The sequence below is a fragment of the Dipteris shenzhenensis genome, chromosome 30 (assembly GCF_047967505.1).
Source record: "Dipteris shenzhenensis isolate YYH24624 ecotype China chromosome 30, Dip_SZ_1.0, whole genome shotgun sequence".
Lineage (NCBI taxonomy): Eukaryota > Viridiplantae > Streptophyta > Polypodiopsida > Gleicheniales > Dipteridaceae > Dipteris > Dipteris shenzhenensis.
In genome coordinates this window covers 8888405-8915326 of record NC_141625.1, presented here as the reverse complement: position 1 = coordinate 8915326, position 26922 = coordinate 8888405, and the positions used below count along the sequence as shown (strand labels likewise).

Genomic DNA, 26922 nt, shown 5'->3' with positions numbered 1-26922 from the left:
TCCTTGCACCCATCTACTATACCCACTTGTTATTTTATAACAAGTTCAAGCACATTGTTTCCTAAGAGAAGAAGACTAGTAGGCTCTCTGGGGGTGTACTACTCAAAATTCCTAGTATCACATGCATTCAAGGGGTATTTTAAAAACCCCTCAACCAAATTTTTTTCCTAATAAAACCACCCTTGTTTACTTATGAAGAACTAACTTTTTTTTTCTTGAAGTTGAATTAAAATATTCCTCCCATTATTGTAAACCTGTTAAATTTTTCTCAAAAGTGGGATTAAAATACCCCTCCTTTTGAATGCACATGGTACACTAAATTTTTTTGAGGTGAACCCCCTGAGAGTAGGCTACTTAGAGAAGACTACACTAGTCTACTAATGTTAAAGAAAATATCTAATGTACTTCTTCATTTATGGCAGTAGTGTTCCTAGGCAAGGCCAACTAGACGAAAAGTTATTTGTCTTCAAGATGTCCACTAGGGGGTGAGCGGCCAGGTCAACATTGAGAACCACATGAGGCAAGGTGTGAATGGAGCTATTCATGTCTCCTGGGTTCAATTTGATCACACTCATTGATTCATCGAGAAGACTATGATGGCATGTGACATGTATGATTTAAGGGAAGTCTAATTTCCATTTTGTTTCATGCTTATTCTATGATGAATTGACCATTATATGGATGTTAACTTTATTTGTGCACATTCCAGGATCTAGGACTTGATTATGATAGCCTTGCGCAAGATGAAAGAGAAATACATGGCCAGCTAGGTTTTATTTTGGGAGATGACATAGTTAAGTCTCCTAGCCGGCCAATTTCCACAAATTCATGATGCATGAGGCCTAAGAAATTTGGAATGTAGTAAGGATGGTTTTCAATGGGGGCCTAGATAATGTCATCATGGTGGATAAGGAATGCACCTTCCTCTTCCACTAGAAAAAAATTTTGTGGAAGCACGCAAAGTTTGTGAAGGAGCAACATGAAGGGCATCATTCAATGTGTGAGAGGTGGTAGTTAAGCACAACAAAGCAACAAGTGACTAAAATAAGCAATTCCTTAAGGCAATGGTGGCACAATGGAGTACTGGTCAAAGAGTGTATTTCATCCATGGACATATGGCTTAGTTGGTGGGAATAACACATTGCTCATTGGGGAAATCTAATGTCTGTAGTATGTGTCCGCCTAAATCATGCATGTCCTAGTTTGAAAGTTAAGATTATGTTTCGCTCGAACTTGATCAACATGTATCTGTTCGTCTTCATAGTTCATTAAGAGCCCAATGGAGTTAGCAGTAACTCCAAGAACAAATTTTGCAAAGAGTGTGGATAGCAGTAGCTAGCTTTTTAGAGAGGGATTCTTAATTTTTGAGCTCTCAAAATCTTAATATTGCATGCAATCAAAAAATGTCAATGATCCAAATTATTATGAGACAAAAAAGGGCCTCAACAAACACATTTAGAATGATATAAACTTGAAATCCAATTGCGGAATAAACACAGATGATATGAGAAACCAATACATTCATGTTGAGAATCACCCTGATGCCAACCAATATACACACCCTCGATGCTAATACCATGATTATTTAATTCTTTTAAGTCCTAAATTAAAGCAGAACAATTTATGTTTTGATGTAGGCAATGGATTTGTCATAAATTCTGGCCACATAAGCTCTGTTGGAGTATGTTCCAATTGTAGCTTATAGTCCTTAATCATTTCTCGTATGAAATGATATTTTAGGTTTACGTATTTTGGACTACTTGCTAGATGAATGCAAGATAGATTGTCGCAATAGATGTTTAATGACGTCTTCGGAATCAACTTCCATTCTTCAAGTAGCATGTGTATCCAAAGTCCTCCTTTAGTAGCCAATGCCATAGCTACAAATTCAGCTTCAATAGATGATAAAGTAACTGAAACCTGTTTCTTTGATTGCCATGTTACTACTGCACCTGCAAGTATAGAAGTAAACCTAGCAGTAGATCTCCATGTATCTATTTCACCCCCCCAATCGGAGGCAGACCAACCAATAAGTGATGTGAGTATAGGTAAGCACCATGTTGCGTGTGAATTTCAAATAACGAGGCTTTCCAATCTTTATAACCAGAGTTGTGCATGAAATGTGATAAATAATTTATACTATGACAGTTATCTAGACGAGTACCTGTCACAACATAATGTAATTTCCCAATGAGTTGTTTATATGGAAATTGTGTCATAAATTGTTTATCATGTTTCGATTATGGAGAATTTGCTAAGCATAGTTTGCTTGTGATTGGAATGGGTGTGGTGGCGGTTTTAATATTGACTGTACCAAACTCACGAAGTATTTCATCAAGAAACTTAGTTTGGTGTAATATCAATGTGCCATGAACTCTATCATAGGTGACTTGAAGTCTAAAAAAATATGTAAGGGGACCTAAATCAGTGATAGCAACTGTGGACACTGTTTCAAACTTGTCATGTTAAATGACTTCGGGTGATGAGCCAATGAGAGGCATGTCATTGACATAAAATGCAACAATTAGAAGTGTGTTGACTGTATGACACATATAGATATTAGATTTAGAGAGGAGTGGAGAATACGCATTTTGCAGCATGAAGGTATTGAACCGCTGAAACTAGATTACTTTAATCCGTATAGTGAGCAATGGAGTCAGCATATATCTCGAGAGGTGCACCACTAAGAAATCCTAGGTATCACGTGTGTTCAAGGGGTATTTTATAAACCCCTCAACTAAATTTTTTTCCCCAATAAAGTGACCCCTCGTTACTTATAAACTAATGGATTTTTTTCTAAAGTTGAATTAAAAACCCCCTCCTATTAGTGTAAACCTATTAATTTTTTTCCAAAAGTGATATTAAAATACCCCTCATTTTGAATGCACGTGGTACACTAAAATTTTAGGTAGTGAACCCCCCAAGGCATACATATTGAGTATGATCTGCATTAACAAAATATGGAGGTTGTTGCATGTATATCCCTTCAAGAAGATTGCCATGGAGAAAGGCCATATGCACATCAAGGTAATGAAGTTCCAAATCGACCATGGTGGTAAGAGCGAGGACAAGTCTAAAGGATGCCATATGAAGAGTTAGTGAAAAGGTTTCATGATAGCCAAGTCAAACAACTTGACTAAAGCCATGGGCCACAAGACGAGCTTTAAATCATGCAATGGTTCCATCAGATTGAAGTTTTTTCTTAAGGATCCATTTGCAACTGACAAGTTTACGATTTGGTGGAAGAGGAGCAATAGACCAAGTGTTGTTTGTCATAAGGGAATCAAACTTGGCTTGCATTGTAGCTTGCGAGTGTAGAGACTCTGGTCCATCAAGTGCTTGTGGGACCAATTCGGATGTAGAAACAGGTGAGGACTCAAAAACGACAGATGCATATTTATCATGGGTTAAAGTATGCTCAGCTAAGTAAAGCATCTAAGAATTCAGTAGAATATAAAGATCACCGAGGGAGCAAGTGCACAAAGTTTGTGCTGGTTGTGTGGGGAACATAGAAATAGTGGTGTCCAATTTTGTAAGGTATGGAGAGGGTAAGGAGTCATGACAAGGTCAGGGATGGATGGCTCACTAAGTGGAGGATTGACTGGCTACCTAGTGCTCTTAAAGAGTAAGAAATGCCTAAGAAAAGCAAGAATCTCCATGCAAAAAGCAAGTGTTTAGTTGCAGAAAGAGAGGCGTGTAGCTGCCTAGTGCCCTGGAAGGCCAGGTGACCAATAGGAGCAGAGAATGCCACAAGACAATGATAAGAAGTTACCGGATTCCAAGATCCACTTTAGTGGAAGAGATGGAGGAGACCCTCCAACAAGAATAGATTGTATACCGCACAAAGAAGAAAAGCACCCAGAGGCAAGTTTATCTACAGGTATCTTGCCAAGTACTAGAACTATTAGGCAATTGATGCCAAGAGAGGAGGTATCCCCAAGTTTTCCAACTGTATCAAGAAGCTTTTCAGTTGAGGACAAGTCAGTTGAGGACAACTGATTAGAAGCCGAGGGGATGTCACCAATTGGTATTTCTTCCAAGAAATAAAGAAGAGCCTTTATCATATTGACTGTGGTAAAAGAAAACTGACTTTGGTTCACTAGAATAAGTTTTACTACTTTTACTTTTACTTTGCATTGGTAAAAGAGAATTGTGGGGACGCCTACAAGGGACTAGTATTAGTCCAAGAACTAGGAATGCATGCATTTCACTAAAGTGTTGGAATTTCTTTGTGCCATGTGTAGGACCTAATAGAGTGCAAAAAGGACCCAAGAGTGGGGAGAAATGCGTAAAAAGCAAGTCCCACAAGGCTCAAAAAGTAAAGACAAGGGGACGCCTCATTAAAAGGAGGGCCCACAAGATTAAAAGGGGGCTAAAAGCTCCAAAGCACCAGATTTATAAGGAAAAATACTAAAAGCTTGACTTTTTGTAAAAGTAGCTTTTAGAAAAAAGGCCCTAGCTTTTTGCTAGGCCTAGTCTGTAAAAGAAAGGCCCTTGGCTTTCCAGATTGATTAAAGATTGTACTTGAACTCATGCTCTTTCATGAGCCAATTGTACAAAGTATTATTCTATTGCAATAAAGACCTCCAAGGGGGTCTAGCCCTTATTTATGGGCCCTAGTGTTGTGCGTGCTACATCTTCTTCCCTCCCTCTGTCCTATCGTGAAGTATGTTTGAGATAAGTGCTGCAATTCTGATTTTCAGATTTCAGTTTGTGTTCTCCAGCTTCTATAGCGAAGAACAAAAATATTGCGAGGAAGTAGCAATCTATGTTCTTTCCCTCCCTCTCTCAGTTCGTTTTGATTCCCAAAAGAAATCCCCTGCTGCTCCTCATCAAATGAAGATATTAGATCCTGTTTTTCCCTGTTTTTTATGAAATTCAAAATCTATCTTGGTGATTATCTGCTGCGAATCGAAGATCCAAGCTGCATTTCTACCAGCAGTGATTCGTTTTTGGGGTTTTTGGTCCGGTTTCAAGGCCTCAAGGTACTTTCTGGTTTGTTCCAACAATAGAGTCTATACGGAAAGAATTTGTAAAACTCAAAACCAAAAACATTGCAGGCTACAGATACTAAGAAGATTACTGGTGACTTCACCGAGCTTTGAAGCAAGGGCAAAAGACAGGAAAATCCCAAATTTTCCAATAGGTGAACAAAAGATTCACGTTTGGCTGCCATAATAGCCAGATCCCAGGTGCAGGCTGACAATTAACAAGGAACCTTGAAAATCCAAGCTTCCTATTGGGTCAAAAGGGACAGTTGAGCCCACCCACAGCCCTTTCTTAAGCTAACACACCATGGCCATTAGCAATATAAAAACTAGATTACCAAATCCAGCAGCTTGTTATACTCCCTTCAAGAATGAAAAGCTAGGTCAGTTAAAGACAATTCCTCTTTCAAGGGAAGGATATAATTAAAGTTAAGATCATGATGAAGGTGGAGTCTAGCAAGCTAAGAATTTTGCAGACATGGTGAAAGAACTGTTTACCCCTTCACCAAGATCGGAGTTGAGATCATAATAGCCAGATCCCAAAAGCAGGCTGACAATTAACAAGGAAGCTTGAAAATCCAAGCTTCCTATTGGATCAAAAGGGACAGTTGAGCCCACCCATAGCCCTTTCTTAAGCCAACACACCATGCCCATTAGGAATATAAAAACTAGATTACCAAATCCAGCAGCTTGCTCCCTTCAAGAATTAAAAAGCTATGTCAGTTAAAGACAATTCCTCTTTCAAGGGAAGGATATAATTAAAGTTAAGATCACAATGAAGGTGGAGCCTAGCAAGCTAAGAATTTTGCAGACATGGTGAAAGAACTGTTTACCCCTTCACCAAGATCAGAGTTGAGATTTGAGCCAGGGAGACAAGAAGAAGAAACATCAAAGTTTATCAATGCACGTGCTCTCATTCAATACATTGCATTAGCCTTGAAGGTTTTCTTTGTAGGAATTGTACACAAGCATGTCAGAAGCAGTTTGCTTTTGCAAACAATAAATATATCACCAAAAAAATAGACATAGAGTGTGTTGTCCTAAGGAAACATGGCCCTGAATTCATTAGGCACATACAGTATTTTGTTTTCCCCCTATTAAAACAAACACCTATCAAGTAGAGCACAACCATATTATTAGACTGTCGATTGTACAGGCACAAGGAAAAGAGAACCAAAAAGGTTATTAGCAGGGGTATGTTTACACTAGGTCTTTCCCATGGATAATTTCCAGGTCATTGTTGCTAATTTTCTATTTTGGTATGCTCGCTTTATTTTTTCTTATTTTCTTCATGGAGATTATGAAGGTTTTTGCTGCAATCCTGAACTCGTGGAATTTCTTTGACATATAGTCCCAAAAGGTTTAGACTCACAGGTAACCAATGCAATGCCACTGCTTGAAAACCTGAAAATTGCCCACACTTAAGCAGAGAGGAGGATTAAAACACCCAAATTGTGCACGCAAGAATTGTTGCCCGGGCTGCCTGCATTCAATTTTCTGGAATGAACAAAAAATAATAGTTGTTGCTTTGCTTGGTGGTGCCCCTACTTCAAGAGATAACCTCTCTGCACTGTGGCATACATTATGTTCTATTCTACACCAGTGATTTCGTGAGTTGGAGTATCTGTGCTTGGCACATATAGTGCAGTGGCATCCCAGCTTGTCACCATTGCGTGAAATTTGTAATGTTTCGCTTACTCAAGAAACAAGACAGGGAATTCATTCATCTTCTTGATCCACTTCTACATTGTTGAAAGAGAATCGTGCAAGCTGCATTGGAATGGCGGAAATCACTGTCCCGTACCGCTGCAAGTGAAAATTCATATAAAGAGGATTACGTTGGCTGGAATATATGCAACTATTTCATTCGTATGAAAGTATGCAGATAAAAGTAACACTGTTTAGGGTAACAATCGACAATGTGTAGCTGAGACTGCCAGGTACATACACATTTTCTAGACATAATGAATATAGAGAGAGAAAAAATCTTGAGAAAATGATAATATTAGCATACGTAACAAAGAACAGCAAGCAAGACAAGCAGCACTTTATTTTAAGAAAATTGTTGTCAATCGAGAAGATCAAATCATCTATGCAATCACAGGATATCTAACTTAAGAACTTGAAAAAATCTTGAGAAAATGAGAATATTAGCATACGTAACAAAGAACAGCAAGCAAGACAAACAGCACTTTATTTTAAGAAAATTGTTGTCAATCGAGAAGATCACATCATCTATGCAATCACAGGATATCTAACTTGAGAACATCAGAAGATCACCCTAGAACTTGCTTTTATTTGGGATAAGTGACACAGATTTCTCCACAATTCTTCCTCGTGTCTGAATCTCTGGGATAATTTTTGCATAAGAGGAGAGCAGCCTGATTCTATCATATCTGCGTCAGCTTGAAATTCTGATTGTGGTCTAATCACAATGGCCTTGGACTAGAACGCTCTTTCTGGATGACACAGGGATAGTTTTGCATAGAGTCCAAAGAATTTTGGTCGAGCATTTCCTATTATATTTGAAGAGGATCAAGATGATTCAAACTTGCTACAGTGATATTTATGAGGAGGGCCTGGCCTTGTGGATATTTACTGCTCTTTTTCTGAGCATCGGTACCTCTAGGAGGGACACTCAGATCTACAGCAGCCAGCAAGGGGAAAGTGTGGAGGCTGCACTGGGGTGATGTCAAGGCCTACCTAAAAGCCCAAATATCGCGTGATTTGTCCCCTGCGGATCCACCAAAAGCCAAGGTGGATAGCCACTCAGAAGTATCCATCGAAAAACCAACTGACTTATGCCAGTTGGTTTTGGCCCTTGCTGTCAAGCAAAAGACCCTCCGGGGCTAAACGCCACCCGCTCTAGCGTGATGATATCGGCCTGAACATAGAAGGCTGTATCATCTGCATACTCTGAATCTAGAAGTCCATAGCCTCTCGTGTGGGTAGAGACCCTGCAAGCCGGTCTCGCTGTACGAAGAAAATGAGCCATGGCCTCCGTGAAGAAGAAGAATAGGGATAGGGTCAAGGGGAAGCCCTGTCTTGACTGATTGCTCCAAAGATAAGCGCTTGCCCATTCAACCTCCCATGATGATATGGCTGGGTGTAAAGAAGAAACTCCGATGATCCACTTCTTTGCATAGTGTGCCCTCGAGAAAGCTCCAATCAAACCTAGTAAAACCCCTCGAGCTGCTACTCCTCCCCAACCCTTGCTGCCCCTCTCCTTCAGCCCCTCGCTCTCCCCCAGCCGCTCCGCTCCCCTCCCTCTCCCTCTCCCTCTACCTCAGCCCCTCCTTCTCCCCCTTCCCTCTCAGCCCGCCTCTCCTCTCCCACCTGCTGCCCCCCCTCCTCCTCACCCATCCTCTCCCGCTGCCCGTACCTCTCAGCCCGCCCCCCTCTCCCGCCCCCTCCCCATGCCCTCCCTCGCCCCCGCTCCCTATGCCCTCCCCCATCCCTACGCTCTTCCCTTGCCGCCCCTCTCCCGCTCCCTACACCCCTCCTTTGCCCCTCCTCCCTACGCCCCTCCCTACTCTGCCTCCCTTCCTGGCCCCTCCCCGTTTCCTCCTTCGCCCCTCAGCCCCCTCCTTCCGCCTCTCTCTCAGTTCCCCTCCCCCCCCCCCCCGGTCTCTCTCTTTCTCTCCCCCTTTCCACCTCCCTCTCTCAGCCCCTACTCTCTCCTCCTTTCTCTTCCTCCTGGCCTCTTCTTCCCACAGCACTTCGGGGTCGGACGGAACATAATTTTTTTGTTCAAGTTGGCCTATTCACCTTGATTGGTGATGGATTTCCATTCAGCCAATCCTACTCCACTTCCACTAGCTGCAGAAGTAGTTATATTGTCAGAAGACGAGTTGCAACAGCTCAAGAAAGACGTTGAGCTTGAAAGTCCTACCCTGTTAATCGCACGCATCTATAGGTCTCACCCTTCTAGATCACAAGCCAGAGACTAGATGCTTGCGGCACTACCTTCAGAACTCACCCCTCGACTCTAAGATGTTCGCTTATTAGGGGGAGGTTTCTTCCAGGTTGTTTTTGATTCACTGGAGGAGGCTGCGAGCGCTGTGCTCAAAGGCGGGTATTTGCACTTGGGACACAGAAAGATTTTTTTCGACCCTTTCATGCTGGGCTTTAACCCTGACACCTGTGGAGGAGGCCAAGTAGGGGTTTTCTTTTGTCGTCCGTTTTCCCGGTCTCCCACAGGTTTACCATTGCTTACTCTCAGTGATTGGGGAGTACTTTGGTATTGTCACTGAGATCCCCCCCCTCCTTGGTTTGCCCTCGACAACTGCAGAGGCGATCAGGTCTGATGGGGTTCCTAGAGTTAGGGTCCTTATATTGGACCCTAATTTATCAAATAATCATATCATGCTTTAGCATCCGGATGGCTCTTTTTTTCGACAAAGAGTGAGTTGCTAGGAGCAACAGTTGAGTCAGTTCAGCATTGCCTCAGACTCAGCCTTCATTATATGGCGACACTCTATGGAGTCTTGTTCTCTCCAGAATGTTCCCTTCACTCCTTTCAAAGCTACTCATGCCTCAGTGAAAGAATTAAGTGTTCCTTAAAACCAATGCTTTGAACTCCTTAAAACCAATTGAGCACTTCAGATTTTCTTTTCATGAGAAAGAGCGAAGTGAACCTAGAATAATCATCAATGAATGTGACAAAATATCGATACCCTCTATGGATTGTGACATTCATTGGTCCACAAACATCACTATGCACAATCTGCAAGACCCGTTGTGCTCTTACTGAACTTGGGCCATCCTTTTGGAATGGTAGGTGATGCAACTTTCCAAGAGCACAAGCTTCACACACATCTTGAGCGGGCTACTGTAATTTTGGCAATCCTTCAACCATATTTTGATTATGCAAATATGCCAAAGCTATGTGATGTGCATGACCTAAACTGGCATGCCATAAATCACCTGGAGTAGCATAAGAGATAGCCATAGCATGTTGATTATAGGGCTGAGCATCAAGCTTGTAAAGACCCATGCTGGCCTCATAAGGACCTGCAGCCACAATCTCAGACCCTTTCTAGAAAATTGTCCCAAAACTGTCCCAAATGCACTAACACCTGTGCAATGCAATTTTCCAGACACCTATGCAATGCTATCTGTAAAAACCAATTGGGAGAGGCTGAAAATGAGCTCAAACAAAGATCAAGAGTTGGAGCAGAAAAAATAGCTGAGCCAAGAATGCAAATGGCAATCTGGAGAGGAAAATGGCGAGCAATGTCAAGGTGTACGGTTAGCAAGAGCTGGTCCCGGGCTGCAAGTCGAGGTGTACGGCTGTACGGATGGCGAGGCAGCTGTCCGGGACTGTGGGCAAGCCAAATGTACGAAAATCAGCAAAAATCAGCAAAACGTAAATGATATTGAGGGTATCTTCTGATCTGTTGCTCAGAATGAAATTTTGAGAGCACGAACAGCTTTGAAAGGGGGTAAAACCCTAGTACAACTAATGAAAACTCCTTCGGGTTGCCCGACGCAGCTACAAAACTTCCGGTACCCAAAACAAAGTTGCCAAGCTGAGGAGTGCTTCCTGGTGCAAAATCTTGCAACAAAACTGAAGCTGGAGATTACGCAAAGTTCGTGAGAGCTTAGGACAGCGAAAGGAGAAGTCGACCAGCAAGAACTAACTTCTTCTCTATGAGAGAAGTGCAATAGGAGCACGCAGGAGAACGGGGAAGCTAGTGACGGGGCTGAAAGGACTAGATCTGATACCAAGAATGGAGAAGAGTTGTGAACACAAGAGAGCAAGAAGTGAACACAAGTGAACTCCAACCAAATGTTCAACCAAATGAAGTACAAGTACTTGGTATATATAGTCCAAGTACTAGAGCACACAAAAACTCTAAAATAGACTGAGTCCTAGTCTATCCTACACCACCATATCATTGTATACATCTCTACAGGCCCTAGGTCGTACGGTGTCTTTGAAGGTTTTCTCACTCCATTTAATCATCCTCTTGGGATATCGATAATGGAGGGCATGCCACTCCTGTCAAAGCATTGGATAGGTTGGAGAGTGTTTCATCTATGCCTATAGCTCTGTTGGTCATGTTCTTGTTGTTCCATGTTCAATGTTCTTCATGCATCAGCAGCCGTCACTTTTCTCGCTCCAAATGGTTCAACGGTTTGAGTATTAGTTCGCTCCCTGGAATCAAGCTTTTGGCATCGGTTTTTCTTGCTGGAGGAACACATCTTGCGGAAAAACCAGGGTTCCCCTTCACAGAAGAAGGTTTTTAGTTTAGTTTTTTCTGTTTTCTTTGGGGATTTATATAGTGAGGGCTTGGGATTGGTTTTTGTCTCTAACCTCATGAATAGGGTTATGAGAGGTTTCAGATTGGATTTTTTGTGGAGGCTTGGGATGTAGACTACTCTCCAACCTCTGTTGTAATGGTCTTGTAATGAATGAACATATTACTTCTTACTCTTTTTACAAAAATAGACAACTAGTTCTCAAATTTGGAAAATAAAACAAACCTGAACATTGTCTACAAGTATGCCTTCATAGATTAACTCAGTTATCTTTTTTTCTCAAAACCAAAGTATAGTGAACCTGAACATTGTCATAGAGTTCAAACAAGGGAACTGCAAGTAGTCGAAAGTTTTTTGGAACAGCAAAATACTGCCTTTCTGGAAGGCAAACAACAAACAGCTTTTTGCATTCCTGTAGATAAATAAACAGAAAATATAGATGCATAAGAGGAAAGGAAAGAAACTGGATCAATGTTGTATCCTCTCTCTCTCTCTCTCTCCCCCCCCCCCGGCTGTTCTCTTGTAGGCGGATGGAAAGGCTTGAAACAGACGGAAGTGTCTGTACAAGGTGCAGCCAAAAAAAACAAACAAAATGAAAAACCTTTAATGATAAAGCATTCAGAAATTAAAACTAAAAAATCAGATAAGATTTGTTTATGTACACTGTCAGCAGCAAGCTTACAAAAGGGCACAAAAGATAATCTTATGACAGCACAGATTTCCCAAGGAAAAATATAAACACTTTCTTTCTGGAAAACACAAGCATCCTCCTTCCTCCAAAAATCTTGAACTCCATTATCCAATGAGAGTTCCGATGAGAACAACATTCTACCTCTCAGAGTTTGTAACTCCCATGCAATCCATGACATTGAATAGCCTGAGAAAAAATCACTGAAGGAAAAGGTGCAGACCATCTTATTCTTTATTTCTTACAAAGGCATATACTTCCAGCATGTCTACAAAGTCTTAGTTGCAAAAATCTTGGCTGAAAGGACAGAGAAACCTAAGGCCTGAGAAAAAATCAGCAAAACAAAAGGCCATCCCCAACTCTCAATCAAGGGTGTCCAAGGCATTCTATAAGAATTCTCAAGTAGGGCAGTATGGTAAGTCATGCCACAATTGCTGGTGGATTTCTAGTCTTTAGTAATGCATCAAGAAGATCATAAGCTACTCGAGATCCACCTGGCATGGTCCCAAATGCAACATCAAGTGTGAAGAGGGTCGACCATATAATTGTAAGGATTTCATGAAGGAATATGGTGGAGAGAGATAGGGAGAGAGAGAGAGGGTAGGCTAGGGAGAAAGAAGATAATACTAAAATTACCATAATGAAAGTGAATGGAAATGGAAATAAAGGATAGATTTTGGAGATGATCAGTGAGAGCAAAAGTTCGTGTTGGAGTGTCATCTTCTTCTTCTTCACTAGTGGCAATTGCAGCCAAGTTAGCATGCTTCTTAAATTGTTGTTTGGCAAGCTTCTGAAAACAATGGTCCTCTGTATGGCCAAGCTTCTTCCAATACGTACATTTGAAAGGTTTGAATGGCTTCTTACCTTTGGAATATAATGTCTGCTCCTGATGGACATCTTTGTGCCTTCGATCATGATCAAGAAGCATTGCAATCATTTCATCAAAGGACATATCCCGTGCTACACGAAGCATTGGTATGATATCACGATACAGAGGAATATCCTCAATGCTGGAAAGGAGGACATCCACCTGATCATCTTCCCCAACAAGTGCCTTCAAAGTAGTAAGTCGGATGATGAGAGACTCCATATGATTCAAATGAGCATTAAGAGAATCTTCATGCTTCATATGAAGCTTAAAGGGTTCCTATCTGATAAATACTTTGAAATTGATAATTTTGTTGCCAAATAAGCACTCTAGCTTGTCCCACAATTCATGTGCAGTGTCATCAAAATCCAAGTGATGAATAATGTCATCAGACAAACCCAAACCAATGATAGAAAGAGCTTTGTCTCACTGAGAGTTTCCCACACTAGAATTTTCTTTTCATCACATTCAGGTTTCTTGTCTTTGCCACTAACCAACTTCCACACACCTTCCTTCATAAGCAAAATCCTCAGCTTGGTTTGCCAAGTTGGCAAGTTCTTACTAGAAAACTTTTTAATGAGAATTCTTGCTTTGAAATACTCCATGTCCGCTCCAAATGTTGCAGCAACATGGGTTGAAGTATGAGCTCGAAGCAAAGGCTAGAATAGTATGGGCTGTAGCAGCAGCTCAGCTTGCAATCGAGGAGAAAAACGGCCAAGAAAAGGCATTAGAACTAAGGCAAAATTAGGAGCCGGAAATCATGCAAAACTAGCAGCAGTAGGAGCTGGAAATGAGGTGGAAATAGCAGCAGTAGACGACGGAATCAGCATCTGGAGTGGGGGTGGAAAGTGAAACAGCAGATGGCAGCATTCCAAGGCTGACGGTGCAGCAAATCTGAGGCTAATGACGCAGGAAATCTGCAACAAACTTGAGGCTGATGGTCGCAGCAGAAATCCGCAGCAAAACACACAGCAGCTCTATGAATAACCTCAGCAAATCAGCTCCAATGTTGTTGTAGATAAGCAGCTCATGGAGAGGCTAAGGGTGGAAGGAAAAAGGGGCTGCCTTCCTAGAAGAAAAGAGAGAGAATAGCTCCTTCCACCAAGAGAGAAAAGAAAAAGGGGTTGCCTTCCAAGAAGAAAAGAGAGAGAATAGCTCCTCTTTCTTGGCCTCCCTTACCTCAATCCCCTGGAAGAGCAAGGAGCAAGAGAGAAATGACTAGGAGAAGGAAGGATGGTGTAAGAAAGAAAAGGAGGAAGGATGGCTCTGATACCACATAAAGGAACATGGTGGAGAGGGAGAGGGAGAGAGAGAGGGTAGGCTAGGGAGAGAGAAGACAATACTTAAATGGAAACATAATGAAAGTGAAAGGAAATGGAGATGAGCAATAAACCAAAATGGAAAGACTCACATTGATAAGCTTGATGTAGACTCCTTGATGTGTGTTGATGTGACACACAAGTACAATCATATATAGGATAGACACACGCTAGAATACCAAAGTGTATATGGGATATCTCCCAGTATGACACGTGGCACTCACACATAAGACTACTAAAACTCCTAGTAGAATACACTAAAACACACTCAACTTGACTTCATGTTCTAACATGCATAGTAGTAGCAGCAACCCGCATGCAGTCCTGAATGATGGTAGAAATCTGCAGCAAAAACGAGAGGTGCTGGTGCAGCAAAATCCGCAACAAAGAAGCTCCGACTCCACCAAATTCCGCAGCTCATGGAGAAGCTAAGGGCGAAGGAAGAACGCAGCTCATGGAGACGCTAAGGGTGAAGGATGAAGGGTTGCTTTCCAAGTGGAAAGAGGGAGAGTAGCTCTTCTTTCTTGGCCTCCCTTGAAGGAACGGAAAGATGGTGGAAAGGAGGCAAGGGAGCTAGAAGGAAGGAAACATAACTTGAAGTAGAAATGAAAGGAATGGAATAAAAGGCAAGAACCAAAGGAAATCACTTACATGACCAAAAGCTCCACATGAGTTGATTGATGTGACAAGGAAAGTACAACACTCGTATAAAGTGGACACACACACACTCAAGTACCATATGTATATGGGATAACTCCCAAGATGCCACATGGCACTCTCTCATGCAAAGACTCATGAACTAGTTCCTAGTGCACACTAAAGACACCCTGTGACTATGATTTCTCCAACATCCCCCCTCAGAGCAAAGAGTGTGATACCCAACATGCAAGGAGTGGACCGATCCACAATACTACAAAGAGCAAGTCTAACTATCCAACAGCTCTCATGTGATAGTGACTTCTCAGTCAGCTTGCGACCGGCAAGGTAGACCATCACTCATCACCCCCCTTACTCTGGGTTGGCAACATAATCATTTTTGGGGGACAACCGAGGGAAGAGTACCCTTTTTTACTCCAAATACAATCATTTTAGAGTGACCACTCAAGGCAGAGAACCTTTATTGACTCAATAGGACCACAAATGGAAGGGAGACTAAAAGACCCAAGCATCATCCTCCTCTTCAATGGAGAGGCCTAAGACTTCAGCTGTAAGCACATGGATCTCTACAGGTGCCTCTTCTGGTACGTGGTCTTCTACACCGAGTTGGCATGATGATCATCTTGCTCTTTAGCCTTTTTCTTGAAGCACTTTGCTTCAATGTGACCTTTCCGTTTACAAAACCTACAAAGTACATTTTTATTGGTCTTCCATTTACTTGTGGAAGCATATGCTTGATCAGCAGGAGAGGTTTCATGGGGTTTCTTATCGCGACGATCTTTTTCAATGAGTAGAGCCACCATATCATCAGATGTGATAGTGGCAAGCCTTAGAACTTCAAGGCTTTTTTCAAACCGGGAAACCCCTTCCATACTATTCATAAGGACAGCCATCTTGTCCTCATCATCAGGTGGGCATTTCAAACTTGAGAGTTGTTGGACAAGAGATTGCATTTTTGCCAAGTGATCACTTAACGCATCATTTTCTTTCATTTTCAATTTGTAGAATTTGAGTTTCAAAAAGACTTTTGAGTTAGAAATATTATTATATTATTACCAAAAAAACTCTCGAGGCGATCCCATATGGCCTTGGCTGTTGACTTGAAGTTGACGTAGTGAATGAGTGTATCTACTAAAAAAGACCAATAAGAGCAATGGCTTTATCATTATGCTACTTCCGTACCTTGAGATCGGTGGATGAAGCATAGAGTCCTTCATTTGCAATCATGTCCCAAACTCCTTCTCGCATAAGCAACAGCAGCTGCATTCTTGTTTGCTAGGTTGGGAATCCTTCCCCTTTGAACTTCTCCATGAGCAATGAAGTGGACGATAATGAAAGTGCCATATGCAAGCTTCGTCAAACAATCGATGATGAGTAGCTGGGCCGTAGAAGATCCACCAATCACGAGCTATAGCAGTTCAACGTAGAACCTCAAGACATTGCAGGGTAGAGTAGTGACACAGTCTAGCAGACAAATGGCGGGCGACAGTTTCCACGGGCTATGCACACTATTTGAAAAATGTGTCTGTTCATTCTACCATCTCTTCATGGCGGCAACCCCAGTAGTGCAGGAAACTTCAAATCATTGGCTATTTGTAGCTCCAAGATATTTGGGCACTAAGGAGTAGTCAGCACAGGTAGTGGGAGAAGAAACACAAGGTGGAAACTCGATAGCAAGATAGTGAGCAGTGAAGGCGGATTGTCAGCGCAGCAAAGGGAAGCGTTGATCTATGGAGCTTGGCGAGGCTATGTGGCTACTGCACGTTGGTGTTTTGTAGGCTGGTTGGCGAAATCAAGGTAATGAGTTTGTAGCAACAGTAGTAGCCAGTAATCCCTGTTGGAATATGAAGCCAAAGTGAGTCTAAAATGAGTGTTCTAGGTGGTCTAGGTGTGTTTTATAGTCTAGTGAGTCCTAAACATGCCACGTGTCTTATTGGGAGTTATCCCATATACACTATGGCTTTCTAGAGTCTAGTGTCACACTATATAGTGTTATACTTGTCTATTGTCTATCACATCAGTCAACATCAAGCTCTTTGGTATCATGTGAGTACTTGTCCATTGCTTTCATTTTCTTTTCATTTCATCTCCATTATGCTTGTTATCTTTCCTTTCCATTCCTAGTGTTAGCTTGCTTCTCTCCCTACCACTATGATCTTTCATGTGGTATCAGAGCCATGTTCCTTGCCCTGCTCTCTCTTTCCCTTTCCCTTCCTCTTTTCCTTTCCCTTCCAAGAGATTGAGGTGAGGGAGGCCAATGAAGCTACTCTACCTCCTCCTCCTTGAAAGGCTACCCTCTTCTCTCCTTCCTTGAGCTCTCTTCTCCATGCCATGATCTGCTACCTCTCCTCCTTCCTTCAGCTACATCTTTCTGTAACCTGCGTACGATGTGATGCTTCTATGCGGATCTAGAAGTAGAATCATGGCTTTATGTCTTCAGCAAAGTTGTAGAGAGATTTGAGTACTAAAAATTTCGTTTTTACATCATTGCAATCCAAGTTTTCTGTGAAAAGTTACAGCCCTTGCAAGAAGTGACGAAATTTGTTTCTGCGCGCGAATTTTGTTCTGGAGCTCAATGATTTGACAGCCCAAGCATGGTGCAGCCAGCTCAATATGGAGCTGTCCATCCTCTTCATCGTTGATCTCTACTCCAGTCCGCAATTTGCTCCTTCTACCGGACAATCTATTGGAGTTGCTACTCGCAAGTTGGTGCCCGTATTCTGCCCGTCATTCTCTTGGAGCTGCTGTCCTTCTACTTCTGTCTGCCATGAAGAAGTTCCGGACTTGCTCCAGCTCATGAAGAACTTATCAAGGTGATCTTTCCATAGTTACACTTGCATTTCTACTCTTTTCCAGCCATGGAGTCTTTCAAATCAACTACCATTTCGTTCGAGAAGTTTAATAGTAAGAATTTCCCTACATGGCAAACAAAGATGCGTCTTGTACTTATGAAAGATGGAGTGTGGAATGTTGTGCATGGCAAGGAGAAAAAAGCCACACTCAGATGAAAAGAAAATTGCACAGTGGGAGAATCTGAATGACAAAGTTCTTTCTCTCATTGGTTTGGGGTTAGGTGATGACGTTATTCATCATTTTGATTTTGATTCCACTGCTCACGACTTATGGGATAAGTTTGAAGAATTGTTCGGCAAAAAAATCATCAATTCAAAGGTATTCCTCAGACATGAATTCTTCAAGCTGCAAATGAAGCATGAAGACTCTCTTCTTGCTCACTTGAATCATATGGAATCCCTTATCACTCAGCTTGCTAGTCTGGCGGCCCCTATAGGGGAAGATGATCAAGTTGTTGTGCTCCTCTCGAGCATTGAGGAAAATTCTAAGTACCGGGTGATCATACCAGCATTGCGTGTGACACAAATGGGTTATCATGATATGGTTGCTATGCTTATTGATCATGATAGACGGTATGCAGACACTCCGGACTCCACTGTACTGTACTCCAAGGGTAAAGGCAAAGGCAAATTCAAGCCTTTCAAATGCAATCACTGTGGAAAGCTTGGTCACACCAAGGATCGCTGCTTCCAGAAGCTTGCCAAGCAACAACACAAGGATCATGTCAACTTGGTTGGGGCTGCAACAAGTGAAGACGAAGAAGAAGATGATGCTTCGACACCGACTCATGCTCTTACTGCCGACATCAGAGATCTCTCCTCTATTCAGAGGTCTATGTACCTGATGATCGGGACTTTTGTTTTTTATCTATTATTCCTATAGCTTGATGTATTTTGGGGTCCTCTGCCCTGGGTAGTCCCCCTAAAATGATATGTATTGAGTGTTTGGTTTTCATTAAGTCTAAAGGTCCTCTACCTTGGATAGTCCTCCTAAAAAGATGTATTGGTTTTCATATTTTGGTGTGTGGCTTCCTAACATATCGTGTTATGAAGCCAAGGGGGGATGTACTGTGGGAGACATATGTATTGGTTTTGACAGGTCTCGTTATCAGGCCTAGCCGAGTTCCAGGATGTTGGTGTATTCCTAGACCTATGAGCTGGTCATGTAGCCATGCTATTCTGAGCCTGTTGAGTCTCAAACCATGAGAGTGCTTGGATCAACCTCTGAACACGCTCAGACTTTAGCCTCTGAGTTACATAGGGTGCACAGTTTGATGACTGTCATTGTCATGTTCAGTTCTTGGTTCCCTTCCGGTAGTCTCACCTTGCCTTCATGGGGGGGTGTTGAAATATCAAGCCAAAGTGAGTCTAAAATGAGTGTTCTAGGTAGTCTAGGTGTGTTTTATAGTCTAGTGAGTCCTAGACATGCCACGTGTCATATTGGGAGTTATCCCATATACACTGTGGCTTTTTAGAGTCTAGTGTCACACTATATAGTGTTGTACTTGTCTATTGTCTATCACATCAGTCAACATCAAGCTCTTTATCAACTCCAACAGCTCCAAAAACGAATTTTCTAGTGTCTCCTCAATGGTAGCTCATGGAGAGATTAAGGATGAACAAGAAAGTCTACATCTTAGGGAGAAGGTAGCTTCCATTTCTAGGCTACCTCACTCCTAAGGTTTGCCCAAGGAAGGGAAGGCTAGAAAGGGGACATAGCTCTGATACCACATGAAGGAACGGAAAGATGGTGGAAAGGAGGCAAGGGAGCTAAAAGGAAGGGAACATAATTTGAAATAGAAATGAAAGGAAATGGAATGAAAGGAAAGAACCAAAGGAAATCACTAACATGACCAAAGGAATTTTCTGGTATCTCCTCAATGGCAGCTCATGGAGAGATTAAGGATGAACGAGAAAGTTTGCATCTTAGGGAGAAGGTAGCTTCCATTTCTGGGCTACCTCACTCCTAAGGTCTGCCCAAGGAAGGGAAAGCTAGAAAGGGGACATAGCTCTGATACCACATGAAGGAACGGAAAGATGGTGGAAATGAGGCAAGGGAGCTAGAAGGAAGGAAACATAATTTGAAATAGAAATGAAAGGAAATGGAATGAAAGGCAAGAACCAAAGGAAATCACTAACATGACCAAAAGCTCCACTTGAGTCGATTGATGTGACAAGTGAAAGTACAACACTCATATAGACACACACACACTTAAGTACCATAGGTATATGGGATAACTCCCAAGATGCCACATGGCACTCTCTCACACAAAGACTCATGAACTAGTTCCTAGTACAGGCCAACTCTAAGGGACAACCCTTCAAGCAAATATTGTAGTAGTAGACACAAACATCGAAAAGCTAATGTAGTACAAAATCGGATATCGTGACTGTGCTTGCCTACGGACGAAATGGAATGTCTTCGCAACGGTCCTTCAGCCCCGGAAGGGGGGTTTGATCAGTGCAGTGGGATCTCAAACACACCCAGTTTGGAGATTTCCGTTTGCCTCCACAGGGTTGGAGAAGTGGTCCCCGGAGGTGTTTGATGCTATTTTGGGTAATCAGATTACGTTCATGATGGATGAGTGGATGGGACCATAGGGACTAGATCTTTGGTACGTCCATGGTGCGGGGGTGAACTTTCAGCTGACCTTCACGTGCGAGGAGCCGGTGTGTGGTTTGGCAATAGGGATTATCAGATTGCCATTGGAGGTAAAGGCGGAGCAGGCACACTTCTGGCCCCTCCAGACGTGTCTGGAGCTATTCGGAGTGGAAGCGTCCTTCATGATGAAGTGGGCACAGTAGATCGGTCTTGAGCCGGTATCCACCCTAATACGGCACCGCACAGACACTGACTACTCACCCTCCAAAACCCCGGTAAAATCACACAAGACAGTCTTTCTAGGACAAGCACCCACTCACAGGAGAGCCTTGTTCCCGACTCTCCCGACCTCAGGAGCTGAACCATAGTGAGGTGGAACGTACACGGGCTCCACGACCGTGTTTGTAGCCAGCCGCAGTACCTGATGCTCTAGCAGGAGTTGCAGAGGGCAGTGATAGGACGAGCAATGGACATCCTTATGATTCAGGAGCACATATTTTCAGCAGCAGACATCAGACGACACCATCACCTTCCCCCAGGGAGAGATCCAGAGGAGTAGTCTCCCGCCGCAGTAGGACAGAGCGGAGGGGTCTGCATCTTAGTCTCACAGACTTTGGCTTCATAGTTCTACGATCAGGGCGAGCTCATTCCAAGACGGGCAGTTTGGATGGGAGTTCGGACAGGAGAGTCCAGGATTGGGATCTTGAACGTGTATGCCCCAGCGTGTAGACAGCACCGCCCAGCCTTTCGGAGGAGGCTGTCAGAGTGTCTTCCAGATGTTGACTCCTGGATTGTTGGAGGGGACTTCAACAACCTAGAGTTTGGGGAAGACAAGCAAGGTAGCGCCTCGTTCTTTGAGATGCCAACAACAGAGCGTAGTACTTGGGAGCAATTCATTCTCATGATCAATGGCAGAGACCCGTGGAGAGAGCCAGAGTTCAGCAGGCCTCCTGGTAGCTTTCTCTCCTTTGGACAGAGGAGACACGATAAATTACTCGAGAGATTAGACCGCTTCTATGTTGGGGACTCGGCATTACACAGAGGCGGATGTATCGGGATTCTAGCAGGTACCACGATGTCCGACCACTCTCCAGTGGTACTTCACTTGGATCAGCCCCGCAGAGGTCTCCCCAAGAACGGGGTCCGCATTCTAGAGGACCTCTTGTAGGACGACGAGATTTAGCAGGTTATGGAAGAGATTTGGGAGCAGTCAGAGATGGCACCGAGTGAGGGATGGGCTGCGTGGGTGGCCGATGCGATTCAGAGGAGCAGTGTGGAGCTACAAGCTCATGCCCTTAGGCGGAGGAGGACCCTTCAGGAGTGCGAGCGGCCTTTGAGGAGAGACCTCGCCTCCATCGAGAGGCTCAGGGAGCAGGACCCAGCTTCTTAGTGGCTTAGTGACAGATTTGAGAGCACTCGTCTCGAGCTTCAGGACATGGAGCTGCGGCGGGCTGAGTTCTACCACTCCTCCAAGGCCCGATGGGTACAGTAGGGGGACAGGATGACGAAGCAGTTCTTTCAGACCATTGGGCCCCGATCGACAAGCACACAGCTGTAGCGTCTCTGGGACTCGAAGGGTATCATGCACACTGACCCGCAGGAGATTCTTGACATGACCACCGGGTTTTACAGCCAGCTCTTTCATACGGAGAGGATGACCCCAGCTAGTCTTGTGGCCTGAGAGCTAGTTTGGGATCACATTCCTACAGTAGTCTCGCATGACTTATGTAGCAGACTTGAGGAGCCTTTCACAGATGAGGAGCTCTGGGAAGTCCTCAAGGCTCTCCCGGACCCAGAAGTGCCCGGAGAGGATGGCTTGACTCCGGCCTTCTTCAGGAACTTCTGGGAGATTATCTCCACTCCTTTCCGTTTAGCTTGCCAGGAGATTTTTGACACAGGCCTTCTCCCTCAATCCTTGAGCAGGGGGTGGATTTGTTTGATCCCGAAAGGGGGAGATAAGTTAGATATCTGATAGTGGAGGCCGATCACTCTGCTTGATACTGCATACAAGATCCTTGCCAAGGTCTTGAGTTTGCAGTTACGGCCTCATCTTACCGGCATCATCCATGACACACAGACTGGGTTTGTCCAGGAGCGCAGCATCGTGGACAACATTTTCACGTTCTGGGAGGCAATGGATTGGTCCAAGGAGGAGTTACAGCCACTGGCCGTCCTTCTCTTGGACTTTGAGAAGGCTTACGACAGGGTAGAGTGGTCTTTCCTGGAGGGCACTATGAGGAGATTGGGTTTCTCAGACAGATGGGTCAAAGGAGTTTCAACGCTATACACAGGGAGCTCTAGTCAGATGCTTATCGGAGCACACACAGGCGAGGCCTTTCCTCTCTCTCGCTTGGTCTGCCAGGGCTGCCCACTAGCTCCCTTCCGCTTCTTGTTTGTAGCAGAGGCTCTGGGCTACTATTTGAGATCACAGGTGGCAGGTCTCACAAGATCATCCATGACACACAGATTGGGTTTGTCCAGGAGCGCAACATTGTGGACAACATTTTTACATTCTGGGAGACAATGGATTGGTCCAAGGAGGAGTCACAGCCACTGGCCGTCCTTCTCTTGGACTTTGAGATGGCCTATGATAGGGTGGGGTGGTCTTTCCTGGAGGGCACTATGAGGAGATTGGGTTTCTCAGACAGATGGGTCAGAGGAGTTTTAGCACTATATGCAGGGAGCTCTAGTCAGATGCTTATCGGAGCACACACAAGTGAGGCATTTCCTCTCTCTCGCTTGGTCTGCTAGGGCCGCCCACTAGCTCCCTTCCGCTTCTTGTTTGTAGCAGAGGCTCTGGGCTACTATTTGAGATCACAAGTGGCAGGTCTCACAGGATTGAGGCTCCCAAATAAACAGGAGGAGAAGCTCCTTGACTTGGAGTTTGCAGATGACATGATCCTCTATGTTGAGGGTACCACAGCGAGTCTAGAGAGAATCAGAGGCGCCCTGGCTATCTATTGTGAGGCCTCGGGGGCACGGATCAACTGGGCGAAATCCATAGGCTTCTTCACGGGCTTTGAGGAGACACAGGAGATCCGTGACTGGGGGAGTGACTTTGGTTTCAGATGGATACCGCAGGGCCAGACAGCGAGATACCTCGGATGCCGGGTGGGTATTGACATCACAGCAGAGCAGCAAATTGCCTCAGTCCTTCAAAGTGTTCGGCGCAAGCTTCTCTATTGGAGCTCATCCAAACTCTCCCTCACAGGTCACGCCTTGGTGGCAAACCAAGTCCTTCTTGCCACGGCCTGGTATATTGCCTCCTGCTGGTGCTTTCATAGAGCTTTCATAGAGGATGCATTGGGCAGCTCCAACAGTTGGTACGGAACTTCCTCTGGGTAGGTTCAGATAGCACGAGGAACACTAGGGACCGAGTAGCTTGGCAAATGGTGATCATGCCGCAGACACTGGGAGGCTTGGGTATCATTGATCCGAAGATGCAGAGTAGGGCCCTTTTGGGCAAGTTGGTTGTTTGTGGCCTCACCCCAGGTGAAGAGCCTTGGAAGCTCCTCATACAATGAGGGCTTCTAAGGAACACCTCACGCACTGGAGGACACTGGCAGCCTTCACATAGATACATGCAAATCTGGGTTAGCCCCTAAAAATTATTGGCACTTGTTGCGTACACAATGTGAGATTTGGTAGACCTCCTGAAGTCTTGGGAGCCCATCTGGTCCAAACCTGGCAACCCACAGGGTTAGTGACAGCCCTTGTATCAAAGAGAAAAAGAAGAGGAGAACATGGCATGTGATCAACTCTAGAAACCTCAACCTTCAAAACACACAGAACACCACCACCATTACATCAATGGAAAAGAGAGACAAATTTCGGGTGCAGCACCCAACCTCGATGATCATGATTGGATCATCCCCACCAAGCCGAGGCTAGAGTGACGTGTGGAGCAAACTTGAGGATACCTGCTAGCAATCTGCTGGCTATGCAATGCCCTGGCCTCCCATACCACAAAGGTGTGTTCACGGAACCTCGGCCTGCTGCCGACTGCTAGCTCCACTCTATCTGCTTGTTGCCTCCCTCAATGGCCCTAGCACTCCCTCTTTAGTAATCGGGAAAAGTGCAACCAAGAAAAGCAAAAAGCTAAAGTCGATGTAAAAATTAATCTCCACGTCTGTGTCACCCTAGCTTGTCATCTGCCTGCCTGTCCTCCATGTGCACATGACACATACACTCGGAGGGGACCTTGACTGCACCAGATAGAGACCAGAGTGTTTCATGTTGGGCCATCCAACTACTTGCTTGGGCATCAAAACAACCCCCCCAAAGGTGGCTAAGGTCCTTTTCATTAATTAAGGGATAGACTGTTACAATAAGATATCTTTTCTTGATGGACAATAAGATACATTTTAAAATAATAACATGAAAATTTGATGGATCTTCTCCGAGGCCCCCCTTACGGGGAAGGGATCCCCCCTGGGTTGGGCAGAGACTAGCAAGGGATCTCATCCGTGCTACGCCCAGATGCAGAGAGGAGTTTGAGCACCAACCCTTTATGTGGCACCCAGAGGTCAGGAGATTAAGAGAGCAATTTTCCTGTACTGGTGTTCCCTTGAGGATATTGATGCAGCGCGGCAGCACACACCCCAGCTTCTTCCGTGTAGGACCTGGAGGCCTACTTCAACCCCTCATTGGGAGCGACCCTGAGATGGATGGGAGCCTTGATGGGATACACTGGCAGATGATCAGAGTGGTAGGACGCTTGGGAAAGGAGTGGCACATTGACCCTCCTAATATCTCAAAGCAGGATGCCTCTAGATGGCGCCTTTGGCTGTGGGAGGGTAGACCCCTAAGAGAGGTCCAGTGGGATCCGAAGGAGTGGTTCTGGCCCTCCAGGGACGGTCTAGCTGAGACGGTGGATGAGGTGCCCTTCTTTTCCTACACCGCATGGATTGGCAGGAGACTTTATATGGACTCGTCGAGGTGGACCCCCTCGAGGGAGAGACACTGGGTGATCTAGAGAGTGCCCCGAGATGTTCACTCCAGGTTGTGGATGCAGTTGTGGTCCAACTTGCGGCCGAGGAAGATCTCATACTTCTTCTGGTTGGCAGCCCACGGAGGCTTGCCCATCGGCCTGTGGTTGGAGCAGATGCGAGTGGACGAGCAGTGCCATTGTTGCTCAGATGGTGTCCTAGAGACTATCCCGCATTGCCTATGGCACTGTCGTAGCGCAGCGAGGATCTGAATGAGAGCCCTCAGGATCATGACACGTATGCAGAGTCTTCACAGAGACTACACCTAGGGGATGGTGGCTTGGTTGACAGAGGGAGGACATGCGTTTCAAATTGATGAGATATCCCCAACCTACCGGATACAGGGTCAGAGCATTCAGAGGATTGCACTCCACGAGGCAATCCCCCCTAGTCAATCTGGCTTCAAGTCAGACCATCCCAAATAGAGTCAGGTGGCAAGTCCATTCTCAATCCTTTTCTTAATGCGATGATATCACCCTTGTGTCACAAAACCCATACCAATATGTCTATTAAAAAAAACAAGGAGGTACTATCCCTTAAAGAATCTTGAATCCTGTCTATCCATAACCTCGGTCTAGAAAAGTGAGAATCTGAAATAACCCCCCCTTTGACATGACTCAAAGAAGACACCCAACATGAGACTCTCCCTAGTCTAATCAATGAGAGCCTTCAGATGTCCAAATGGTAAATCCAAAAAATATCATAGCTCACAATCACATCGAGATCAAATTCCAAATAGGAAACAAACAAAAATCTATCCCCACCAGGATTCTAGGAAGGGATATTGTTACGCTCAAGTTGAGGCAACATGACCTCGGAAGGGTCAATCGACATTGTGACATGGCACAAGACTAGGTGGATCTAAGGCTAAGGGGTCTAAATGCATTAAATTTGCCAAGGGGCAAATGATTTCAATGATATCCCAAGAGAGGGGTAAATGATACATTTAGGAGGTACCCTAAAATGTAGATCTGTGGCATACTAGATCTATCTAGGGAATTAGGGCTCGTATGAATTTGGCAAGCAGGAGATTTCACGTAAGAGTTGATTCTGTGAGCTTGCTACCATCGAGGTTGGCTGGGAGGAAAAATATGTGCCTATGCCCGTGATTGTGAAGAAAAAGAAAATTAGGCCTTTGAATGTTTATATGCGTGATATTTGGTATCTGAGCTACAGGTGATTGGAAAAGGAGGAGTAGATAACAAGACAACGTCTTACTTGCCCACGATATTCGAGAATATGCAATACACCACAGGGCAGTTTGCTAGTCAAAGGGCTGTGTGACGCCCAAATTTGGCACACGCACAAGGTTACGGGTGGTTAACTTCTGGACTCCTTGACATCGCGGGGACTGGCTATTCTAATATTTTTGGTATATTTCGTCGTTGATTTGAAGGCGTGGAAGATGGGATTACAAGAGCTTGTGAGCACATGCTAGTTTTGTAATTACTTAAATCGTGATTCCGTTGGTAATCGGGACTAGTGTTTACGTATAGCAATTTGGTGATAAGTGGCGATCGGTCGAGTTGAGACAACCTGAGCGTAGATGGCTTGCCTTGGTTCCATGGGATGTCAATGTAGCAAACAAAAATAATGAAGCTGAGATCATTTGTGTCGTTTAGTTCAGGCCATCGAGTAGTTCGTCAATTTGGGTAAGCGTTGACGAGCAGTGCGCGACGAGAGCCGCTTTCACAAT

General features: G+C 44.3%; 1 protein-coding gene across 1 annotated transcript in view; it reads right to left on the bottom strand.

The window, feature by feature from the left end:
• Window positions 1-6707: 6707 nt before the first annotated feature.
• Window positions 6708-26922, bottom strand: part of LOC147881681 (pre-mRNA cleavage factor Im 25 kDa subunit 2-like) — a 103403-nt gene continuing 83188 nt past the window's right edge. Inside the window, exons 6-7 of the mRNA XM_087401230.1 lie at window positions 11554-11664; window positions 6708-6794 (exon numbers count right to left, since the gene is read on the bottom strand). Of these exons, the coding sequence (XP_087257356.1) occupies window positions 6708-6794; window positions 11554-11664 (198 nt within the window). The remainder of the gene's footprint in view (window positions 6795-11553; window positions 11665-26922) is intronic.